This window comes from Peromyscus leucopus, chromosome 14 (assembly GCF_004664715.2).
Source record: "Peromyscus leucopus breed LL Stock chromosome 14, UCI_PerLeu_2.1, whole genome shotgun sequence".
NCBI classification, from domain to species: domain Eukaryota; kingdom Metazoa; phylum Chordata; class Mammalia; order Rodentia; family Cricetidae; genus Peromyscus; species Peromyscus leucopus.
In genome coordinates this window covers 65,294,453-65,313,858 of record NC_051075.1, presented here as the reverse complement: position 1 = coordinate 65,313,858, position 19,406 = coordinate 65,294,453, and the positions used below count along the sequence as shown (strand labels likewise).

The following is a 19,406-nucleotide window of genomic DNA, read 5'->3' as shown; positions in this document are numbered from 1 at the left end:
GCTGAGGGTTAATTACATCAGAATTCTAATCTTGGCTCTGACCCTCATTAACAGCAAGTTTGTGCAAGTCCCTTGGCCCCTCTTGGTGTCTGTTTTATATCAGTAAAATGAAGAATATGAATGCATTTGGCCTCTCTGTGCTCTGAGATTCTTTGCCTTCAGAGATACCAGGAGCAGTGAACAGGAAGCAGATTTCCTACATTGTCCCCAAGTGCTATGTACGTTTGCCAAAAACAACCTAGGCCATGTAGGCAGGCCATGAAGCCTGGTAGTGCTAATACCCATTTCATATATTTATGCCATTAAATGGTGTTGAAGTCCCTCAATAACACAGCATCTTAGGAGCATCAGTTCTGGGAGTTCAGAAAAGATTGAGATCATCTCATGAGAGGCAAGGCCAGGTTAGACCACAGTGCATCAGAAGGCCCTTCCAAGGATGAGGCATATCCACCTGGAACGATGCTGGTGTGGTTCATTTGTGTCAGTATAAGCCCCAGTCTTCATGCATTTTTTTTTTTACTATCTAGCTGCAGGATTCTTTAGAAGTGGGCACAGGAGAAAGCTTCCACTGACCTTTTAGACTCATCTATTTGATATGGTGATGCAGCCAACACATATGACAACCACAGCACTAACTCAACACGTATTTAGAGAAATGCACGTTCCACAGTGGATAAAGAGCTATACTAAAGCTTAGCTGGAGCCCACCATAAATGAGGGATGGATGGTGGATTTTTTTTTGTTATGGATCCATTTCCTTTTGTTTTTCTTCATTTTGTTTGTTGGGAGGCATGAAGAAGGTGGGCGACGATCTTACTGCCTCTTGCAAACCAGTGTCATTTCCCCCTCCCCTAATCTATTATTTTTGACACTGCCAATGGGTGAAGAGCCCTGAAAGTCAGATCCCCAGTAGATCAGTAATACATGGAAGATGCCAGCAAGATCTTCTTGGGAAGTAATTACAATTACTCTGGTGACTGAGATCAGAATTGCTCTGTAGTAATGGAACCATGCAGGGGATATTAAAAACACAAGTAGGCTTCTACTTCAAGTGGAGGGTCTTTGTAGACACCTGGAAACATCTGTGTGCGCATTACCCTAGCAAGGAGTCTGCCGGTATTATTAGAATTCTATACAGGTGCTTATGACTGGAGAAAAGATAAAAACCACAGATGTAGCATCTCTTACTGGGTACCTGTCTTCTGAATCCAGGATACTACCTCTGACTTTGCCTATTCCTTTTATTCCTTTGCTTCTCCCAGAAAAAGCAAGTGAGTCAGACCAAGATCCGGGTCATCTCAACAATTCTGTTCATCTTGGCTGGCTGCATCGTGTTTGTGACGATCCCTGCTGTCATTTTTAGATACATCGAAGGGTGGACAGCCTTGGAGTCCATTTACTTTGTGGTGGTCACTCTGACTACAGTGGGCTTTGGTGATTTCGTGGCAGGTAAGCAACCTGGGCTTTCCCAGTCACTTGAGCCTTGGTGGGGAAAACGATCTGTTGGTGTCCCTTTTCCAAATTGTGGTGCCAGGGGGTGGGGTTTTAGCTCCGTTCTAGTGTGCTTGGTCAGCAGTCCCAAGGCCCTTGGTCTGGGTTCCCAGCTTTGAGAAGAAAGAACCTAAATCATGGCAACAGGTATTTGCAGAGGAGGTACATGAACATGGCTCAGTGTTTGTCAACTCAGTGTGAGATAAGCAGCATCACGTCATTGATTTATTGACTGACTGATTGATTGATTGTTTTCCTGCCTGAGAAGAAAGCCAGGCCCCTCTTCCTTAGGATGCTGACTTAGTGCTGTCATCACTACAAGAATTATGTAAGGGTGAAGCGAATTTCTCACTGGATCTTTGATTTCTCAACTGCATTAAGGTTTTCCAAGTCAACTTGATCAAGACTATAATCAGCCAAAGGCAAATATCAGACTCAGGAGCAGTTAGCATAGAGGTTGGTTTGCGGAGACTGGCAGGTAAAGCTCCTAACACTGAAGTGAGAGCCACTGTCTCTGCTACCCCGATACAAGACGCCCCTCAGTCATTCCTTGTGCACATTACTCAACCACCGAGGTCTGGATGGAGTCCTAAAGCTCGGGAAAGAAACAGCCACAAGCCTGTCCAGTCTCTAAGCCTATTTGGGCCATCCCTTGGTATCATCCACAGACGACGGTCCCTGGGGAAAGTCAGATGAGTTTCCGATCTAAAATAAATACCTGTGAGAGCAGAAAAAGAGCTACATCACAGCCGTTTTCAGCACTTCACAGGGTCATTTGCAAGGGGTAGTGTTTTGGCGATGACTGCGTTAGTGTCCGCGACCTGAGGACCAAGGATAGTCTGAGCACTGGTGACAGACCCTGCTCTTTAACCAATTTGTTAGTCAGGACAAAGGACAGAGCTCTGGCTGTGAGAACTAGTCAAGTGTTGATGCTTTTTCCCCCCCTCTATTTTAGTTGGCTAAGAGAGAGCACTCTTGAGCTGAGGGGAAAAAAGCTCAAAGCCCGTTTATGCTTTTTAGCTATTATTACTAGCCGCTGTGGACTGAGCTCTTGGTGCATCCTGGCCTGCTGTCATTCATTACTCCAGAGAGGGTGATCTACACTGTCTCAGACCTGGACTGCCTGGGTGGGTCTTCTTTCCTAGTGATTACAGAACTGCAGTTCCTTTATCCAGAGGCCTTCATAGACTAGGATCTCTTAGCCTGCATAATACCGACTGAAATGGCAGGTTCTTGTTTTATTCATACATGTGTATGGATGCGTGTCTGTGTGCACATATGCACATGGGTGTGGGTGCAGGTGCAACCGACTGTCCTTTGCTGTCGTTCTCTCTGCCTGTTCGTGTGAGGCAGGGTCTCTTCCCTAAACACGAGGCTCATATTTTCATGCTTAGACCAGAAGCCATCAAACCCCAGTAATTTTTCTGTCTCTATCCTGCTGGGAGCTGGGATACCAGGCATGTGTGGGTTGTCCAGCTTTTTAAGTGGGTGCTGGGATCCAAGCTCTGGTTCTCTTGATTGTGCAGCAGGGGTTTGACATTGCTGAGTTGTTTCTCTGGCCCCTAAACCAATCTCTTCCAAAGTCCTGTTGTCAGAGCTCACACAGATCAACCTGTTGAGTATGTGTGGAAAATGCACTTAGTGTATTTATTAATAGAGTGCTCTTGGTGCCTCCATAGGATTGGCCCCAGGACCAATCCACAGATGCCCAAGCCGCTCATAAAAAATAATGGAGCTTTTATACAGAATTTATGCACATCCTCCTGTGCGTGTTAAACCATCTGTATGTAGATGACTTGTAATACCTAATGCAATGTAAATGCTATGCACATAGTCATCATACGGTGTTATTTAGGGAGTGATCAGAATAAAAGGTCATGCACATGTCTAATACTGACATAATAATTTTTTTTGGATATTTTTGATCCATCTCTGGTTGAATCCCTCCACTCAGACAGCTTGTGGATACAGAGGGTCAATACACTGAGTGACAAGGAGGGTTGCTGGACTATTCACATGTGCATGCCCAAGAGTTGATGGTCACTGTGATCTTATTGGGTATCAGCTCTACTAGAACTACAACTGGGATGGTGAGCCACTAAGGATTGATTGTTACTTTATTTTCCAGCTGACCCACTTTGGGGCAGCCTAGTGACACCACAGTATTTCACAGCCCTGAGTGGGAGTGCACACAGAGCTTGCAATTTCAGCCATGACTGACAAAAGGCTACACAGAAGGATGGGCTCTGTATTGTTGGCTAGCACATACCCCAGTGACAGTCTTGGCTGGGTCCTAGTGACTTGCAAAGGTAAATATTTACTTAGCTGAAAGGGGAAAGAACACTTGAAGAGATGAGCCTAACATACAAAGAAAATGACCACCAATCCTGAAGAAGGTTGGCTCCAGGGGAGAAAATGAAGGCAGCTGAGAGACACCAGACACCTCAGAACCTTATGACAGTGCTTGGAATCCTTTTTTTTAAAAACTTATTTTTTATCATATGAATGTTTTTTCCTGTACATATGTATGTGCACCATGCATGTGTCTGGTGCCCTTGGAAATCAGAAAAGAAGGTGTCAAATCCTTTGGAGTGTGAGTTACAGATGGTCATCAGCCACCTTGTGGGTCCTCTGCAAGAGCAATAAGTGCCCTTAACCTTTGAGCCGTATCTTCAGTTGCATTCCTGTTGTGGTAGAATTCATGAGTTGTGTTGTAGATTAGGTTTGAATTTATTAAGAACCATGGGTTGGGTTTTCAAGGTATTCTTGACACAATAGAGCTCAGGCCAGCTTCAGTGATGCCAGATATGGTGACAACCAGGACCCAGTGAGAAAGGCTAGAAGTCTTTCATCGCCCAGTGTCCTGGCTGCTAGTATTGGAGGCACCCTGACTGCTATCTGGGTGAGTGGTACCCTCAGGAGTGCTAGCAGGGAGGCTAGAATAAGTAGACTAATTATTTGGAATAAATGACCATTTCACTCAATGGAATAGCTAGTCAATATCATTAGACAACTGGCCAATTTGGTTTGATGGATTTTTAACCGTAATTCTTATTTATAAGATAATGGGATTGAACTAGTTGGCCTCACAGGTACTGTTTAGCTATGGATATGGTGACTCTAATTGCCTGGCCTAATTGACCCCAAGATGAGCATCATGTAAACACCAATCCCTCTCTTAGTATCAAATCTCTATTTCATGCATCAAAGTCTCAGTAATGTTGTTACTTCTGCATACTCACTCTTTTCTTGGTAAATGCATGTAAAATTTAGAAGGAAATGACTCCAAGTGTTTGAAATCATTTGACATTGTTTTGATATCTATCTATCTATCTATCTATCTATCTATCTATCTATAGATATATATGTATGTATATATAATATTTATACATATTCTTTTTCTCCTTTCTTTTCTTCTTCCTTCTCCTTTTCTCATTCTTCCCATCTCCTTCTTCCCCTTCATCCTTTCCCTTTACCCTCCCCTCGTGGCTTCTTTCTCTTTCCTGTTCTCTCCACTTCTTCCACCTCCTACTCCTTCCTGCTCTGTCTTCTCTTTCTTCCTCCCCCTGTCCACCCCCTCTCTCCTTTTTCAGAGTCAAGTTCTCATTGTGTAGCTCTGGCTCATCTGGAACTCACTGTATAGCCCAGGCTAGCCTTGAGCTTACAGTGGCTCCTCCTGCCTCTGCTTCTTGAGTGATGGTGTGTACTACTAGGCTGAACCCTCGAAGTACTGAATCTGTGTTAATAAGGTAAATTCAGAGAAGTATGGGAAAAACAAAAATGACAGGTAGGCTGGCATCTGAGCTACTTCTCCTGTGAAGTCAATTCTTTGCCAATGAGCGTAGATAACTCAAGGTGACCACTGACATTTTTCTGTTACAGAACTGAGGTTTATTTTTAGTGGTTAAGAATCAAAGAAATTAAGCTACAATCAAGACTCCGGCTTTTGTTGTGTTTGTATCCTGCAAGCCTAATGGCCTATATAACTGGACTATGGACTGGTATTTTCCTCCATGGCCTGGAATGTGCTCTGTGAAGACCAATTGCCGACCCTGTTAAAGTACCATGTGGTTGTTTTCAGGGGGAAATGCTGGCATCAATTACCGAGAGTGGTATAAGCCGCTGGTGTGGTTTTGGATCCTTGTCGGCCTTGCCTACTTTGCGGCTGTCCTCAGTATGATCGGAGACTGGCTGCGGGTTCTATCCAAAAAGACGAAAGAAGAGGTAGGACTTCACCAATGTCCTTAACATCCTATTAGTCCTTGTTGAAAAATGTCCATTTCTGATACCATGAAGGGATTATATGGCTTCCTTTTCCATCTATTTAGAAGCAAATTTGAGTGGATAGTAGTTATTTCTAGATCCTTTAGTAAATAACTGCTAAAAAAGTGTAAAGGAAAAAATGGAAATGACAAGTGAGGGTGGATGGTTGCTGCAGAAAGAACGCAGTTGCCTGTGTTAGCAAACATGTGGGAGGCTCTGTGGACTCATAGGGAGCCTGGGGAAGCTGGCCTGTCCTCCAGGTCTCAGAATTAGCGTGGAGACGGCACATTGGACACCGCTAGGTGAAAGTCGCTGAACAGTGGACAGCCATGGGGGAAACAGGCTCAAGGGGTCCTCTCTGCACATATTTCCCCATGTCCCCCAATGTTCAGAACCTCAGATTTTATTCCTGTTGACAGATACCTGCAGTCTTCACTCCTAGAAGTTTATAAGAAACTCTACAGCACTGGTTCTCTACCTTCCTAATGCTATGACCCTTTCATACAGTTCCTCATGCTGTGGTGACCCCAACCATAAAATTATTTTATTGCTGCTTCATAACTGTAATTTTCTACTGTTACGAATCATAATGCAAATATCTGATTTGCAGGATATCTGATGTGTGACCCATGTAAAAAGGGTTGTTTGACTCCCAAAGGGGTTGCAACCCACAGGTTGAGAATCACTGATGAGACAAAGGCAAGACAAGGACAAGAGGAAAAGACACTTAGGACACTGAAAATGTCATTCTTCTGTGAAGAGAGGAAAATAAGTAGGTCGAGGGAATGAAAGAAACAGGGAGAAGAAAACTCAAAGAAGGACAGACACTCCCTTTAAGGGTAGCTGCTCAGGTCATCTGGTAAAAAGGGATCTAGGAGACAGTTGCCTAAGGAGCTCTCCTCTTCCCCAATTCCTGGGCTTACGCGTTAATGCCCCTGGCTTGTGTAAACACTGCCAATGCCATTGCCAGACTGATTCCCCTGATGACCAGCTGACTTGCAGAATATTGGCAATAACAAAAGAGGAACAACGTAAACACAAACTTTGCTAAATGGTAATAAGCCTTGAGGCATTCACCTCTATAGGGAAGCAGGATGCATGTGGGTACTGCATGCCCTGTGAATTAAGCAACCAGGGAATTTGGCGATGAGTCTCCAGCAAAACTTCACTTTCTAGGAAAGTATCTTAGCTGTTGTAGAAATGCCCTTTTCCTGCACCTTAACCATGGAAATATGGTTATCAGGTCCCTTAAAGGGGCTTCCTCTGCCAGGACAAGTCCCTTAACACATGGTTGTAGCATGACTCCAATAGAGGGTGACTGACCATCTATCACACTTTGCCCAGGACTTAGGGGGGATTTCCTGACTCACAGGACATTTTTTCTTTCTCATTACCTTAGGAATCGAACCCTGGGGCCTTGTACATGCTAGGCAGGTGTTCTACTACTGAGTTCTATCCTCAGTGTTTGGAATTCAGGAAGCTGGGACAGGTTGGTCATCTTACCAAGACAGAAGTATTGGTAAGATAGGAAATGACAGAGGTTTGCTGGGCACTGATTTTATGGCCAGGACTGAGTTAGATGTGGACTGTGATGTTATGGATGATAGAAGCTCCTTGAGACATATATGTGAGAAAACTGGGGCCATACAATTGGAGGGAGGAAGAGAGAGAGAGAGAGAGAGAGAGAGAGAGAGAGAGAGAGAGAGAGAGAGAGAGAGAGCACGCAAGTGGAACGGAAATCCTGATCTCTCCTCCAGACGCTGTCCTGCCTGTATTCAGGCACAGTTTCCCAACCTCAAGTCCTTCCAAGCTCTCCCTACTCCATTAGTTAGCCACTAGCCAGTCTGACATGGGTGACTAATTGAATGGCAGGAAGTATCGGAGAAAACAGATGTAGTGCTTTCTCCCTTTCCCTAGGAGATGATCATTCCTTGGGCTCCCCTGGAGACAGCCCCCCTCCTGGGATACCTGAGGGCTGTGAGGTTCTGAAAAGCACGGAGGGAGAGGAATTTCTTAGTTGATTCTTTCTCTTCTGTCTCGCCCAGGTGGGTGAAATCAAAGCCCACGCAGCCGAATGGAAAGCTAATGTCACCGCCGAGTTCCGGGAAACGAGAAGGCGACTCAGCGTTGAGATACATGACAAGCTGCAGCGAGCAGCCACCATCCGCAGTATGGAGCGCCGGAGGCTGGGCTTGGACCAGAGGGCCCACTCACTGGACATGCTCTCCCCCGAGAAGCGTTCTGTCTTTGCAGCCTTGGATACAGGCCGCTTCAAGGCCTCATCCCAGGAAAGCATCAACAACCGACCCAACAACCTGCGCCTTAAGGGGTCAGAACAGCTCAACAAACACGGGCAAGGCGCTTCTGAGGACAACATCATCAACAAGTTCGGGTCCACCTCCAGACTCACCAAGAGGAAAAACAAAGATCTCAAAAAGACCTTACCCGAGGATGTTCAGAAAATCTACAAAACCTTCCGGAATTACTCTCTGGATGAAGAGAAGAAAGAGGAGGAGACAGAAAAGATGTGTAACTCAGACAACTCTAGCACAGCCATGCTGACAGAATGTCTACAACAGCAAGCTGAGATGGAGAACGGAATGGTACCCACGGACACCAAAGACCAGGGGCTGGAGAACAACTCATTACTTGAAGACAGAAACTAAATGTTAAAGACTCTGGAGTTGGACTAAGTGTTGTCTTGTTTTTGTGGTTTGGTTTTGTTTTCCTTTTCTCTTCTTCTTTTTAAATATTCACACTGAGACACGTGCCTTAAACAGACTTCTTGTTAGTCCAAAATTACATAACATTGAAGACTATATTTCACTGTGCCATACACGACTGAAAGCTGGCTCTGCCAAAAGGAAATCAGACAGGAGCTTCATTTCAGATAGTGGCGGCAGGACAAAACAGGGAGCGTTTGCATCCGTAGCAGGTGTCGGGCTGTCCCTGTGAGGGGCCTCCCAATGGCGACGCTATAGCCCTCACACAGCACCACTCTGATGTGGCACGTAGACACGGGCAGCTATTCCTTAGACTAGCCTCTGAGAGGACAGGTTTGTCTTTTGAATGGAGTCTCCATTCCTGAACCTACCTTTCGTGATAGGTTTGCACACAACAGGGGCAGCTGTTTTCAGGTGACCTGGTAACTCTAGCCAGGGTTTGCATGGGTATTTTGGCATGTCCTCAGCTTGAATTTTGACAGGCCACAGTGCAGAACACCTACAAAATGAACGTCCGTGGGACCCAAGAGTACCTGGAATTGGTGGGAAGCTGATCAGAGCACACGTTTTTATAAGGTGCAATTGCTTTTCTCATTAAAAAAAAAAATCACAGACACATCCCACTGTGGATATCTCCTTAACCAATGACAGAAGCCCACTGAACTTTGTCCTTTTCCTGGGATAGGTCGTCCAGGCAGGCTTGCAAGCATTGGTGAAAACACCACCTCAGCCACTGCCTGGTTGAAAGGCAAATCATGCATTTTCTTCAGTGGGTGTGAAGGTAAAAATAAACTGATTTTGGAACATTCATACTCACTTTTCTATGGGAACTTTAATTATAACTTGTTTTGATAAGAGGGAGGAAATACCAAAATTATTGCCTTTGCATGATGCCAATGGCTTGCTCTTCTGTCTAGCTGATACTAATTTTTTTTAAAAAATAAAAATAAATATAGACATCTTGTGTTTATGAGACACACCAAGGAGGACCGTGGCATCTTTCCATCTCAGGGCTTTTTGTCCTTTTGGGTGTCATAGAGTAGACATAGCTAGGAGACTCAGTCTTGCTATTTCCATGCAAAAGGAAGACAAATCTCTCACTCAATCCTTGTACATTAAGATTGAAATGGTTTAAGTTGTTTGCAGCTTAAGTGCCACTAATGCCATTTAAAAAATAACACTGAAAAGGAGTATTCAAAATATTTCACTTCATTCTTGTGTTTTATCGTGTCTTTTATTAATTTCATTTTATGCCTGTGTTTCTTTATGCCTTTATTACGCAGATATAACCCTTCCTCGCCTGTTCTTCTCACACCTGTTCTTCACTCAGATGGTAACTCTCCTATCATTGTTTCTAGGCAAGCAATGATTAACATGTGATAGCTGTGATTGCTTATCAGGTTACAATGTTCGGTGAGGGAACGTTGTGGGAAAGGTCCAGCGGTAGGTTTGGGAGGATGATTTTGATCAGAAATCCACAGTAGGCTTCTGTCTCACCTGTGTAAGCTTCGGCTTTCATCAGATTTGGTCGGTGTGTTGGTTCAGCTAGCTGATGATCTGGGCCCCTGCACTTAAACATTTGGACCGTATAATATGAGACAATTGCTGGCTACGGGTCTTCTAGACTCAGAACCATCTTTGGGAAGTTCATGTAATTTTCTATAATTAATTCACAGAATGTATTAGATTATAGCACAAGTGGAGATTCCCAGAGACCATCTATCATTTTCCAACACTGAGGGGAAAATTATACCCACTGCCTCCTTGACCACTGGTACCATGGAAGACCCCATCACCCTTGCCTATTTCCCTCAAATGCCCTGCTTACAGCTGTCCCCTTCTTGAAGCACAGAAGCCCGTTTCTCAGATCCCAAACCTTCAGAATCCTGTTAGAGATCTGAGAAGTCAAATAAGAATCGCTATGGCGAGGTCTTTTCTGTCAAGGGTTTGTCTGGGATATCTCCTCCTCCAGAACAGAACATTGGCTCACTGGTGTTCCTCACAGTGCTGTGTAGACTCTTGGAAATGATACTTATACAGGTGTGGACACCGGGCTTTTATTAGGGCAAGGGTCCAGTCAGGCTCATTACATGTTAAAGAACAGATAAGTGGGATTTCTCTTATTCTGACAAGTTTTCCAATGAAACTGCACATGGGTCTCATTCATTTAGGTTTCCACTGTGTGGTACCTTGCCATGTCTTCATGATCGTGTTAAAGCTGCAGGCACTGGACCTGTATCCAGTAAAGAAGCACCCTGTCATTTATTCAGTGCATTTATGGCACTCACTGAAACCTCACCATATTGCATTGGGAAGCATTTACAGATTCTTTGTAGAGATGAGGACGCAGAGACTCAGGGAGGCTAACTTACCAGTAGTACACAGCAAGAAGGGGGTAGAGTCTGTTTTCAGTTTTGCTACAGTGTCCACGTTATGGACCCTTGTGAATGAGAGTGCGTGCATGCGTGTGGTTGTGTGTGTTGCAAGTGTGCGCACGCACACATCTTACAAGTTTCATGAGCACAGTTGACAGAGCTGAGGCGAAGATAGGCATTTTTACTCCCATGAGGACATGAAGTTTTGGAGTAAACCTGGCCTTAAAGGTTGCCCTCGAAGATACCTACTGTATGCTCTTGGCTTGGGATGCTCTAGGCAGCACCTTTTCTGCATTGCTAGAAATGCCCCCAAAAGCACTCCTTTGCACTTTACTTGATTTTCTTGGGGGAACTCTTTATACAGCAGGAATTAGACAGCTCAGAGGGTTGAGATACGTGACTGACCAAATGGAAGAGGTGCACAGGTTGGCGTGTGCAAAGATGTATTCACAAGAATCAAACCGCAGTAATACTGAGAATCAAACGTAACCTTGGATTGAGAGTATGTAACCCATTCCCTGAGTGTTGGATACAGGTTCTAAATGATGTCAAAGAAGACCCTATGAAGATAGTGTGTGTGTACAAAGCATTCCAAAAACTATGAAGTACTCTCCAAAGGAGAAGCTGAAGAGGGAATGAGAGATTTAATTTCTCTTCATGTGTACATGCTAAGCCTGTAGGTATTGGTTGTTTGGATGTTACCCCTGTGAAGATAGGGGTAAATAACATGCAGAACACGTGTGATAAGACAGCTGCTATGTGTTACATACAAACATCATCCCAGCCTCTCCCCTTCCCATCAGTACCCCCTGCCCCTCTTAAACCCAGAATAAATGGATGGATGTTACACATGTTCAGCATCTTCAGCAGGCAGTGTTGTGCTCCATTTGGCCGCCGGATCCAGAAGAGTTCTCTCATCTGGAAGTTTATTAGTGAGAGCCAAAGGATAGTTTGGAGAGGCTCTATTATATACCCAGTCCTAACTCAGTATTGGTGCACTCTGGCAGTTTGGGTATAGGGCTGTACAGTGTGTATGTGGGTGGCATGTGTGGTGAGAAAGAGGTCACTGGCCCATAATTCAGGTATCTGGGACTGTGCTCTTCCACGTCACAGTTTATGCTCATGGGCACACTGCTTCCCTCTACCTCAACTGCACACCAAGAGAATTGAGCATAGATCACTACCAAGCCCTTTTCCAGTTGTATAGTGCTCTGAGAGAACATTTCCCAGTTCATGAGTTAATTTAATCAGAAAATTATTGAGTTGGAGTTCTGAATATTGACTAATGGCCCCACTCCTACCCTGGGTGTTTGTTTTCTGCATGGTTGGTGGAGACCAGATGTTTTGGAGAGACTGGTGTCCAAATTAGAATCATATTCCCATATAGGGTCTATCCACTGATCTAGTCTGGCACCCCTTCACCTGGCAGCTCACAGGATGCAGGTTGTTTTTGGGGGGAGACGTGTAGAGGGGTGGGGCAGGGCAATGGTGTTATGACTAGTCAAAGGATTGTAAGCCATTGCTGTTTGCACTCAGTTGTACTAAAGGCTCCATTTGATTGAGTTGTGAATTCAGGTCCTTCTCCCTCCCTCCTTCTGGTACGCAAAGGCACACATGCAAGTAGGAAATGACTTTTTGGGTTCCATGGGGACAACTTCATGTGAAAAGTTCTAGTTGTGTTACACAAGAGCAAACAACCCCTCCCCGCCTTCTGAGGTGTCTTCTCCTGGGGAAGTCAAAGCTGCATACCTATTTGGATGCTTGGGGTTTTTTTTGGGGGGGGGGTTAGTGAAAATGTGTGCCAGGGTTCTGATGGAGGTGGTTGTGGCTCATTGGACTGGGAAGGAACGTCAACCATCCAGTGCACAGAATGGTTTCAGCATTAGAGCAAAGACACCGGAAGGAAAGGAAGCCAAACGAGCTTTCTAAAGAAAGCCAGCCCTGCCGCCTCCTGCAGTTTGGCCTCCTGCTTTTGCCAATGCTTCATGTCCGGCAGTCTTTCTCATCCTTAGGATACGACTGTGTGCAAAGACAGAGGCTGAGGGGACAGGGGAAGCCTCCCCCGCTACAGCGTAACAACTGGTTAGTGATGGCCTCAACAAGGCACACAACACCACTTTCATTTGGCATTGCGGGTGCTGTCAAGTCTGCATGTGGTGTGGCTCTGATAAAGTTCCGTATTCTGCCCTTGTGTGACAGCCATGTCACACCTCACCACCCTTTCCATGTTCCATGTGCTCCTTTGTGTCTGAAGATCACACAACACCAGCTTAGCGGTAGAGAGAAGTGAGAGGTGTTTCTGACTTACTGGATGGGATTATCATCTTCACAGGTGCCTGAGATTGGGGACCCCTTTATGTTCTTTGTCCTTAAGTGAAAACAAAACAGTTTCCTAGGCGTTAAAAAGAAACCCTTTTGAGAAGACTTCCAGTCCATCATCTCAGTATACTTGTGCCACAGAGGCTGCTGCGCTGTCTGTTCCCTGTGGCTAGGCTCTAGCTGCAGCCATGCCTAGAAGTGATATGCAAATCACCTTGTATGCTAACCCTTTGTTCCTTTTCTGTCCCAGAACTTCAGGCAAGGGACCTAGTGATGACAGATGATAAACACACGTGTGGAGATGTTTTACCTATTTTTCTCTCGGTAGGATTTCATGGTGCTTTTCTTTCTTTTTTTTTTTTAAAGGCATTTTACAGTTAATAATGTGTTGGGGGGCATTTCGTATTGTTCTTAGGAGGAGAAGTGGGAAATTTGCTTGTAACATTTCAATAAGCTGTGCTGCTACTGTCCTTATTTGATGATGTAATACATTTTTTTTTTCCAATGATGGAGAACATTGCAACAAAGACCTGGAAGATCCAATCTAACGTCTGTCCTGTTTTCCTTTCTTTTATGGATGTGTGTGGTTCATAGTGGATGCACTGGGCACCCTGCTCAGGATCACAGGACAGGCTCCTTCCCTGGCTTCCACTCATCCTTCAGCACATTGTGGTGTGTTCATGAGTACAGAGCTAGGGGAACCTACTGCGTAGAGGAGGAGTCTGGAGTCCCTCCCCCCCCCTGCACCCCTAAGGGGAGAAATCTTTAATAAGCTAGCATTTTAGCTGTGCACTTAACATTCCTTTTAAAAAATTTTTATTATCCTATTTCAATTGCAAGTTGTTGGGGTTGGGCAGTACGATAAGCCACATGCGCGAGACACTAAATTTGGACGTTGTAGCAGATCTGCTGCTCTGAAAGGCACAGTTTCTCTGGTTCAGAGGTTGCAAGACACATTGAGATGACCTTGCTGCGTGTGTCTTCCAGTCTGGCTGGCAGTACATGGTAATGGAGTTTGGACACCTATTATGTACTCTGTAGTCTACTAGCAGTTGACAAGCATCCATCACTTAGCCTTCTGAATGAAAAAGTAGCAACATTTTGTGACTGACCACTTTGAGGCTGGGAGAGAATAAAAGGAGCAACCTCCAAGCAACTCAGCTCTCAGTCTGAGTCTCTCCAGGTTGTGCCATTCATAGGATATGTGCTTTGATCATGTTTTCAGTAAAGGTGCCACAATTCTTTCAGACCTGGCCTCTATTTTCTCCTGGTGAGGAAGGAGAAAATTCTATGATGTCAAAGGTTAGCTGTTAGCTTGAGTAGCACCAACTAACTTGTTTCCATGCTAGTTGAAGTCAAGACCAAGTTTAGGTCTGCTGGTCATAGCTGGTCAGGGACAGGTCTGGTTTGTGTTTTTATTGTCTTCCTGGGCCTGCCCACAGTGTGAAACACATGTTAGGAGCTTACTGAGATTGTTTGAAAATACAGTGCAAATAAATCAGTGGACCTCCTTGGCCTCTGGGGTAAAATCCAAGATGATCTCCCAGGCCCTGCTCTAAGTCATGTCTCATGACTAATCAGTCTCTTCTGCCTCCATTTTTAATTACTTTCAGGCTCATCAAATGAGCTGCTCTACCTGGGGTCCTTCCAGGAGTCATCTTCACTCGTGTCCCATGCCACTCCTCTCTAGCAAATTTGAGTTCTTTGGAGTGAAGTGGAACAGGTTTCCCTTTCCCAACCCCTTAGAGCACCTGCCTTCAACCTAACTTGACCTCTTCCTCAACTGTGTCACTTGCTAGACTTGGTTCACACTGAAGCTCCCTTGCCTGTTTTATTAGATGAAAAGCTCCCAGGCCAGGGCCCGTGTCTGAACAAGACACTGAATACAATACAGACACAACTGAGTGGGAGAGTTCGAGTATGATTGCTGGCTGAGCACATTTCATCCTTCAAAGAGGGTTTAATATTCACAAACTGGAAGACCACTTGGAGTCAAGACTGATGGTTCAAGTTGTCCCCCGCCCAACTCCTTAGTATCATTTTAGTAAACCTTAGCAAAACCAAGTTCATCTATAGAGAAATGAGTTTTTTTTTTTTTAAACAAACCAAAAAACCAAAAACATAATTCCAAAATTTTAATCACAGGTAGTAGTTGAAAAAATCAGACTGGAAAGATGACTCTCCCAAAGAACAGCTCTCATTTAGATCTTTGGATACTGGCAATGCCCATTTCAAAGTCAATGTTGCTATAAAAAGAATTGGAAGTTATACGTAGTCAGGGAATAAGAGATTATGCTCCCTGGGGATGTCTGCTCCCCCAGCTCATGCCTGGGCTTCAGAACCTTGTCCTCATCACCCACACATTCCCCTCCCATCCCTGCTAACCTGGCTGTATTCTTAGAATCCATTTTAAGATTATACTCCCAGGTAGTGATTCTCAAAATATGTTGTAGTAACCCTTGTATGTCCTTGAGATGCCTTCAGGTGCTCCATGGGGTCAGAACCATTTCCAGCATAGTACAAAGACAGTATTTGCCTTTTTTGTTCTCGTTTTTTTTTTTTCCCATGAGGATATACTACTTACAACTGGGTCTTAGCACATAGGCAAAGTAATCTGATATCTTCCGATGATCATCATTGCTTTCCAAAATGACAGCAAATGGGCCTGCATTTCTTAGAGTATAAAATGTACCAGATGGAATAATTCTATTAAAGAGGGCTTCCTGCTTGCCTTCATAGTAATGGATCACAGCTGTGGCTACAGAACTGCTCTCCCAGGCCTTCCCCAATTGTTCCTGAGAGAAACTTCAGGCTGTTTCTTGGCCACTGTGTAGCTAGTTGATTAAGCTTTCTAGACGCTTCTCTGATACTCCTAAAGGAGATTAGAGGACAGCCTTCCTGTGATGCCTTGGTCACATCAGCCTTCTGTTCATCTTTTCCACATATAGTGACAATTCCTAGAGGGAGCTCTTGTTTTTTTGTTTTCAAGGGCTCTGTCCAGGACACAGGGGAAGATTTTAAATGATGTTTGCCATAAGCCACAACATTGAGCGAAAGGAACCCGAAGAGTCCAAGCAGAAGAGAGCTCAGATTTGACTGGACTAGAGGGACAGGATGCCTCGAGTAAGGTGTCTGGGACAAAGGGCAGCAGTATAAACAAATAGAAAGTTTTTGGGTTATTTCTGGAATCAGAATACTGGCCACTGTGGTGGGTTTGCCCTGGTTACATTTATGAACTTGTATCACCAAGGGAGCTGAAACATGCTTGTATCAAAAAATATCAGTTTTAAAACACCAACACACATCTGAGCGTGTGCTTTTTCAGTTTTTTTTTTTTTTTGAAGTTGGGAAAGGAGACAAGCCACCATCCTTTCAGTGCATTTATCTGAAATGCTTCAAATTTCTGTTATTTCATATTACTTTATTCTTATATATGAAAAGTCACCCAAAGTGCCCACATTTAAAATTTTTTTCCTCACACAATGGAACAGTCATGCTTACTAAATGAGGTTGGAAGATCAACTCTCATTATTTGGGGCCATTTTGGAAAAGTAAGACTCTTCCTTCACTTGTGCTGAAATTACAGTCTTTTCCAGTACAGTCACCTGCACTTTTATCAGTTGCCTACATCTGCTGTGGGATAATGCTTTTGTACACTGGTTTAATAAAATTCTGATTGGCCAGTAGCCAGGCAGGAAATATAGGCAGGATAAGCAGACAAGGAGAATTCTGGGAAGAAGAAGGCTGAGCAAGGAGATACCAGCCTGCTGTCCAGGGAGCAGCATGCCATGGCACACAGGTAAAGCCACAGAACACATGGTGACATATAGATTAATGAAAATGGGTTGAGTTTAAGTGTAAGAGCTAGTCAGTGGTAGGCCTGAGCTAATGGCTAAGCAGTTTTAATTAATATAAGCTTCTGTATGGTTACTTGGGTCTGAGCGGCTGCGGACCAGGCAGGGTACAGAAAAACTTCCAACTACTACATACATCAGTAGGCTTTTTGAATTATTTGCAAGTGCTTTAGGAAGAAAATGATAGCATGACCTTCAAAATACATGAACTCACTTCATAATGGAGAACTTGGAGAATGTTAACATTCAATGTCAACTGTAAGTGGAGCAGGAAGAGGATGGCACATGGTGCCACATAACTTTAAACTATACATTTATTTTACTTTTTGTTTTTTAGATTATAATTACATCTTTTCCTCCTTCCCTTCCTTTCTACTTAGACTCTCTCATATACCCCTCCTTGCCCTCTTTCCAAGTCATGGCTTCCTTTTTTCAATAATTGCTACTACATTTCAATATTTTATATAGAGCATTCACCTATGCCTTAAAGAATATCTTGCTCTTCCATCTTCAAAAAAAATTTTAAGGCCATAGAAGGAGGGAAATAATGAGCCATTATTTTATTTCCATGAGTAGATAGATATGAATCCAAAACAATTTCTCTACTTACTGCCCAAAGAGAGAGGAGGAGAACTAACTAATAGTAGTGGTGTCTGATTAAAATTGCAGGAGCCATCTAGTCATCAAACACTTATGGAGTCCTATTCTGTATGAGGCCTTGAGAGAGGGACAGGTACATCTTAGCCACACGATGTGCCCTTCAATTTCTCACACAGTAGAGATGAGTGCTCTGTGCCATGTGTTCTTGGGAGGAAAGTAAGATATGATGTGATTCTGTCCAAAGGTAAACAGAATGAGCATGCCAGTGACCGGGATTAAGAGAGCCCCCTGGTTAGAGTGCACCAAGGCAGTCAAAGCAAGCTTCCAGGAAGAGGAAGCATCCTGAGGCTGGTGCAGGACCTGTTAGGGAGCAGGGGACCTTGAATAGTTTCAAGATATAATCCTATGTAATCAAAAGAAAAAAAAAGAGTTCGTGCTGAGAATACTGCAAATGCATCCTCTGTTGCTATAAGACATTTTCGGTGGTGGTGGTGGTGGGTTTTAAAATGACCGAAAATGTATCACAGATGCTAAACCAAAGTGAAAGGCAAACAGAAGATCAGCACTACTGGCTATGGATTACAACAGGAATTCTAACTCCTTCTGAAAGCAAGTGTGACTGACTAACACGTAAAAACATTAGCGTTTCCTCTTCTTTCTGCGCCCCTTGCCCCCATGCCCTTCTTCTGTCTCCAGCGAAGTAGATGCCGTGTTCTGCTTTCTTTGCCTCTAGGAAGAAACATGGTGGCTGGAGTCATCCTGACTATGTCAGACATACAGAGGATTTCCCATGATTGGGAGCAGAATTGGAACACAGCCCCGGGAGACACAGGCTTCTCCTTAGGTTGGAGGACAGGGCACAGAGAATTTGGTCCTACACTTTGTGCAGTGTCACGAAGCAAGAGGATGCATCACCACCAATGGCAACGAGAGGTCAGGGCCACGCTGCCGAAGAGCTGGGGTCCCAGCGCAAGTCATCTACTGACCCACATACCATCTCCCATCACTGTAGGAAGGGTAATTCTAGGAACAAGGAGGGCTTCTCTATTTCTTACACACATACACAAACTTTTTCACTTTCTCTTTTCTGTGTTAAATGGTTCTTTTCGACTTGTATCTGTTTCACAGTGTTTCTGAGGCAGAAGCAGGAGAGGATTGACATGCTGAGACACTGTGGATATGTGCATCATTTCAGCAGTTAAAAATAAAAATCTTTCTTCAAAGAAGGGCCAGGGAAGGCAGTTTGCCGCAACTGGGCATTGAGAACACCCACAATAAACTCTTACTGTCTTACACCTTTCTGCCTGAGTGGGTAATTAAGAAGGTGCAGAGGGGAGTACCTCTCAGAGGCAGAGCAGAGCTTGTCTCCTCCTGGAGTATGGGGGCAGAATTCAGGGACTGCCCTGATGGGAGAGGGGACCAAGTCAGATGCATGACCAAACCAGGTTGAAGACCCCCAACTTCAGGCCCAGCAGGCCTGGCTACTCTCTGGGAGTCAGACACATATCAGTTTCCACTCTTGTGTAAGCTCCCTTCCCTAGTTTACCTCTGTGGGAGCTGGAGAGCAGGCGGGACCAACTTCCTGCCTACATGTGGATGCACTTAGCCCAATAAACAGGCAAATGAGCATTGAGGAAAGGGATAGGGAAACCCTACTGTCTTCCGTCCCTCTCCCCAGACTTATAAGAAACTCCTGGAAGAAGTTGGCTCTATGGAAGTCACAGTACTTTGGTTTCACAGTTTGAATGAGCTTGGCAATATTGCACAGCATAAAACCCTTT

At 44.4% G+C, this 19,406-nt stretch overlaps 1 protein-coding gene across 2 annotated transcripts in view; it reads left to right on the top strand.

Moving 5' to 3' along the window:
• The window catches only part of Kcnk10 (potassium two pore domain channel subfamily K member 10), a 137,207-nt gene extending 123,863 nt beyond the window's left edge, over nucleotides 1-13,344 (top strand). Inside the window, exons 5-7 of one of the 2 annotated variants that reach the window (XM_037210766.1) lie at nucleotides 1,263-1,449; nucleotides 5,573-5,715; nucleotides 7,800-13,344. In XM_037210766.1, the coding sequence (XP_037066661.1) occupies nucleotides 1,263-1,449; nucleotides 5,573-5,715; nucleotides 7,800-8,420 (951 nt within the window). In that variant the 3' untranslated portion in view covers nucleotides 8,421-13,344. The remainder of the gene's footprint in view (nucleotides 1-1,262; nucleotides 1,450-5,572; nucleotides 5,716-7,799) is intronic. The other variant, XM_037210765.1, reaches the window with a different exon arrangement.
• The last annotated feature ends 6,062 nt before the right edge of the window (nucleotides 13,345-19,406 follow it).